The sequence below is a fragment of the Quercus suber genome, unplaced genomic scaffold, assembly GCF_002906115.3.
Source record: "Quercus suber isolate HL8 unplaced genomic scaffold, Cork oak 2.0 scaffold_454, whole genome shotgun sequence".
NCBI lineage: Eukaryota > Viridiplantae > Streptophyta > Magnoliopsida > Fagales > Fagaceae > Quercus > Quercus suber.
In genome coordinates, this window is record NW_027069905.1 from 458,606 (window position 1) to 462,295 (window position 3,690).

At 37.0% G+C, this 3,690-nt stretch overlaps 1 protein-coding gene across 1 annotated transcript; it reads left to right on the forward strand.

Annotated features, from left to right (window-relative positions):
• Window positions 1-318: 318 nt before the first annotated feature.
• On the forward strand, window positions 319-3,453 carry LOC112034205 (palmitoyl-monogalactosyldiacylglycerol delta-7 desaturase, chloroplastic). Its single transcript, XM_024067004.2, has 5 exons — window positions 319-1,388; window positions 1,494-1,634; window positions 1,735-1,875; window positions 2,903-3,009; window positions 3,110-3,453. Exons 1-5 carry the CDS (start codon window positions 801-803, stop codon window positions 3,300-3,302), a joined length of 1,170 nt encoding a protein of 389 aa, XP_023922772.2. The 5' UTR covers window positions 319-800; the 3' UTR covers window positions 3,303-3,453.
• Window positions 3,454-3,690: the final 237 nt, after the last annotated feature.

Genomic DNA, 3,690 nt, shown 5'->3' on the forward strand with positions numbered 1-3,690 from the left:
TCGAAGTTTATGAAGCATTACTAATCATACATCATGCTTGCTAAGCGTTTTATGGCCTAATTACTCTACAATGATCTTTGAGAAAGTTTAGCAGTGAACAATGATCGTTTTTTAATACTAAAATCGTGAGTGCCAAAAATGTGCAGTGAAGATAAATGAAAAGAACGAGACTCACGACAAGTCCATTGTGAAACAGGTGGCCTTTATAAACGCGTGGCCTAAAAAGGTTTTTCGTCTAAGACGCAAAGATTGACACATTTGTGGGTGATGAATCACATTTTGAGTGCCTTTCTTAGCTTCCAAGGGAGAGAGAGATGCACTTATATTCAATCTAATGGTAAAAAAAAGAGGCAATAGTATCGTAGATAATACTACCGTTCGGGAATGAATTGTTGAAACTTCTTTGAAAAGGAAAAAAACCAGAGACACAAAATTTTGCTGAAATATCCTACATTCCTACCAGCACAAATGGCAAGTACAGCCAAAAAAATCACCCCGGGTTCATCTTTGGTTCTTAATAAGATAATAGATATCTGGATCCAACTTCACCACCCCTAATCTCAACACTACTCAAAAGCCCCACCACCACATCTCTCTTGTCCCTTTCCTTGTTAGTTATTACTCTCTATCATCAATCGTTTTGACAAATACCACTACCTACAAACTTTCTCCAGAAAGGGTTCAAAAACCCAACATTTTTCTACACCACCAAAGACCCAAATTCCATCAAAACACTCCAAAAGTCCTTAACTGTCTCACAAACACACTCACACCCACATACAGAGACACAGGCCTTATTCATGGCTTTGATCACATCTCCACCATCCAATCCCAAACCCCTCCAATTTTCTCCTCTCCACCGTGCAACCCGGCGACCAGGACAAGCCGAATTCGTCCTTTCCCGTGCCATGTCCAACACTTCTACGGTCCTAAATTCTGGTCACAATATTTCAATGTCTAACAAGCTTTTACTAAACACAAAATTCTCCAACCATTTGCATAAAAATGCCAATAGAACAGTCCCACATATAACTAGTGCAGCATTGGTAGAAGCAGCAGAGCCAAAACCAGAGCCAGAGGCAGCAGAGTTTAGGAGAATTTTGTTATCAGACGTGGTCGTGAATCATCAAAGGAGAGTCTTTTACGGGAGGAAATGGAATGCTCATGACTTGGCCAATGCTTCCGTTGTTTTGGCAATGCATTGCCTTTGTCTTTTCGCACCATTTCAATTCAATTGGAGTGCACTTTTGGTGGCTGTGACACTGTACGTTGTAACAGGTCTTTTTGGTATTACCTTATCATTCCATAGGAATCTCTCACACAGGAGTTTCAAGGTTCCTAAATGGCTTGAGTATTTCTTTGCCTATTGGGGTGTTCAGGCACTTCAGGTTAGTAGAATTTCATTGTTTTTGGTTATTGTAATTGATAGTTTTATAAAATGTTCATATTTTTACACTTTTAACAACTTTTGTTGTTCTTCTTTGGGGTTGCAGGGGAGCCCAATTGACTGGGTAAGCACACATAGGTACCACCACCAGTTTGTTGATTCTGAGAGAGACCCACATAGTCCCACTGCTGGATTTTGGTTTAGTCACATGAGTTGGCTCTTTGATACCACTTCTATGAATGAAAGGGTATGAATCAGTAATATATTCTTACTCAAACTCAAACTTGGACTAATGATAGTGTATTTTGGATGTTGTAGATTAATATTGTTTTTGGTATGTTATGCAGTGTGGAGGACCAAACAATGTTGGGGATTTACAGAAGCAGCCATTCTACAGGTTTCTTGAAAAGACTTACATTATTCATCCAATTGCACTTGGTGCTCTGCTATATGGCTTGGGTGGATTACCCTTCCTAGTGTGGGGAATGGTAAGCAAGATTGTCCTATATTCTCTTCTTAAAATTATATTCTATTGAATTCTTTGGGACTATATGGATGTTTAAAATCTCTGACCATAATGTTCATAGTGTCTTTACCAAATTGGTAAAGAGAAAATTTTTGGTCAATTGTAAGAATAAATCAGGTGTCACACTCACACGTGTAGCACAATCCTATGCCACTAGGATGTAATCTAAAGATTACTTATGAGTCATGACTACTTGTTATGGCGGCGAATAAGTACTTCTTTATTTCATCAATGTAAGCCACAAATTCAATTGATGGGGCCACCAATCAGCCGAAAATAAAAGGTGGGCGGGCCTCCACTTTTAAAATTGCCAGACTTTAGACAATGCAATCTGTCGGCTACCTCTTACAATGCAAGTAGTTCTCAGATTTTGATTTTGGTACACTCAATGGAATTGTACAATAGGCATGCTAAGCCAAGTGTTTGTCCCACAAGAGCAAATGGGGTTTTGGAATTGAATCAAGACAAATTCTACTAGTACTGGTTTGTTGAACTGTTATATCAGTTCAATCCATTCTTTTCCTACTATCAAAAAAAAAAAAAAAAAAAAAAAAAAAAAAAAAAAAAAAAAAAATCAAAATCCATTCTTCTCCTCTAAACGTAAGGACAGCCGTGTGCCATGTTATTATGTTCAGTTTTTTTTTCTAATTTGATAAAGTATTCTTTGAAATCTTTTGATGCATTTTTTGTTTGGTGAGGAAACATTGGTAAGAAAAATTAGAAAATATATATTACCAAAGATTTTTTTTTTTCTTTTTTGAGGGGGAAGGGTGAATAACCTTTACCAAAGTTAAATAGGGGGTTTAGCCTTGTAATTTGTTAGAGATTTTTGCCCACTACTCTTGAGCACTGGAAATGACACATATAAGACACGTATCAAAAAATGACCACGTGTTAGTCTTATGTCCCATTTAATTCTTTAATGCATTGAGCAAAAATCTTTACAAATTTTTAATAGAAGCCTAATTATTACCAATTTGCCATTGCAGGGTGTGAGAGTTGTATGGGTTTACCACATCACTTGGCTGGTAAATTCAGCTTGCCATGTCTGGGGAAAGCAACCATGGAAAACTGGTGATTTGTCTAGGAACAACTGGTATCACAACCTTTTGAAGTCTAAGATATAAAATATATAATATTTCAAACAAATTAAAATTTGGCTACTTATTTATGGTTTGGAATTTGTGATTATTTAGGTGGGTGGCATTACTTTCATTTGGAGAGGGGTGGCATAATAACCACCATGCTTTTGAGTACTCAGCTAGACATGGCCTAGAATGGTGGGAGCTCGACATGACTTGGTATGTAGTAAAACTTCTACAAGCTATTGGATTGGCAACTGATGTGAAGGTACCAACTGAGGTTCAGAAACAGAGGCTGGCCATTTAAACGTGGGCTTTATACATGTGCTTGTATGAGATTGTGAGATGCTTGGTTAGGCAATTGAAACTTTGGCCATTTCTAGCTTGGCGATAAATATATTGTGGATGCTAAAGTTGTTACATAATGTATACAAATCATATTTGTTATCTTTCTTGTTTCTCATCATGTAAAAATCAGTCTCTAAACAGAAGTGGATCAATTTATTGAATATGATAAAATAATTCATTATATACAAAACAGATCACTGAAGGAATAGAGAGACAGAAAAATAGCCGTTGTACAGGTGTAACCATATTCCTGACAAACTCCTCTAATCTAACTACCTTGACCAAGAGAAATCGAACGGTCGTGTATGATTAATAATAAGGCGAAAATATCATTTTGGTCTCTAATT

Bases quoted from the DNA above. Each gene is read 5' to 3' on its own strand.
- LOC112034205 (XM_024067004.2), top strand. From the start codon at position 801: ATGGCTTTGATCACATCTCCACCATCCAATCCCAAACCCCTCCAATTT. The intron at 1,635-1,734 runs GTATGAATCAGT...TATGTTATGCAG, and splicing joins CCACTTCTATGAATGAAAGG to TGTGGAGGACCAAACAATGT. The intron at 1,876-2,902 runs GTAAGCAAGATT...TTGCCATTGCAG, and splicing joins CCTTCCTAGTGTGGGGAATG to GGTGTGAGAGTTGTATGGGT.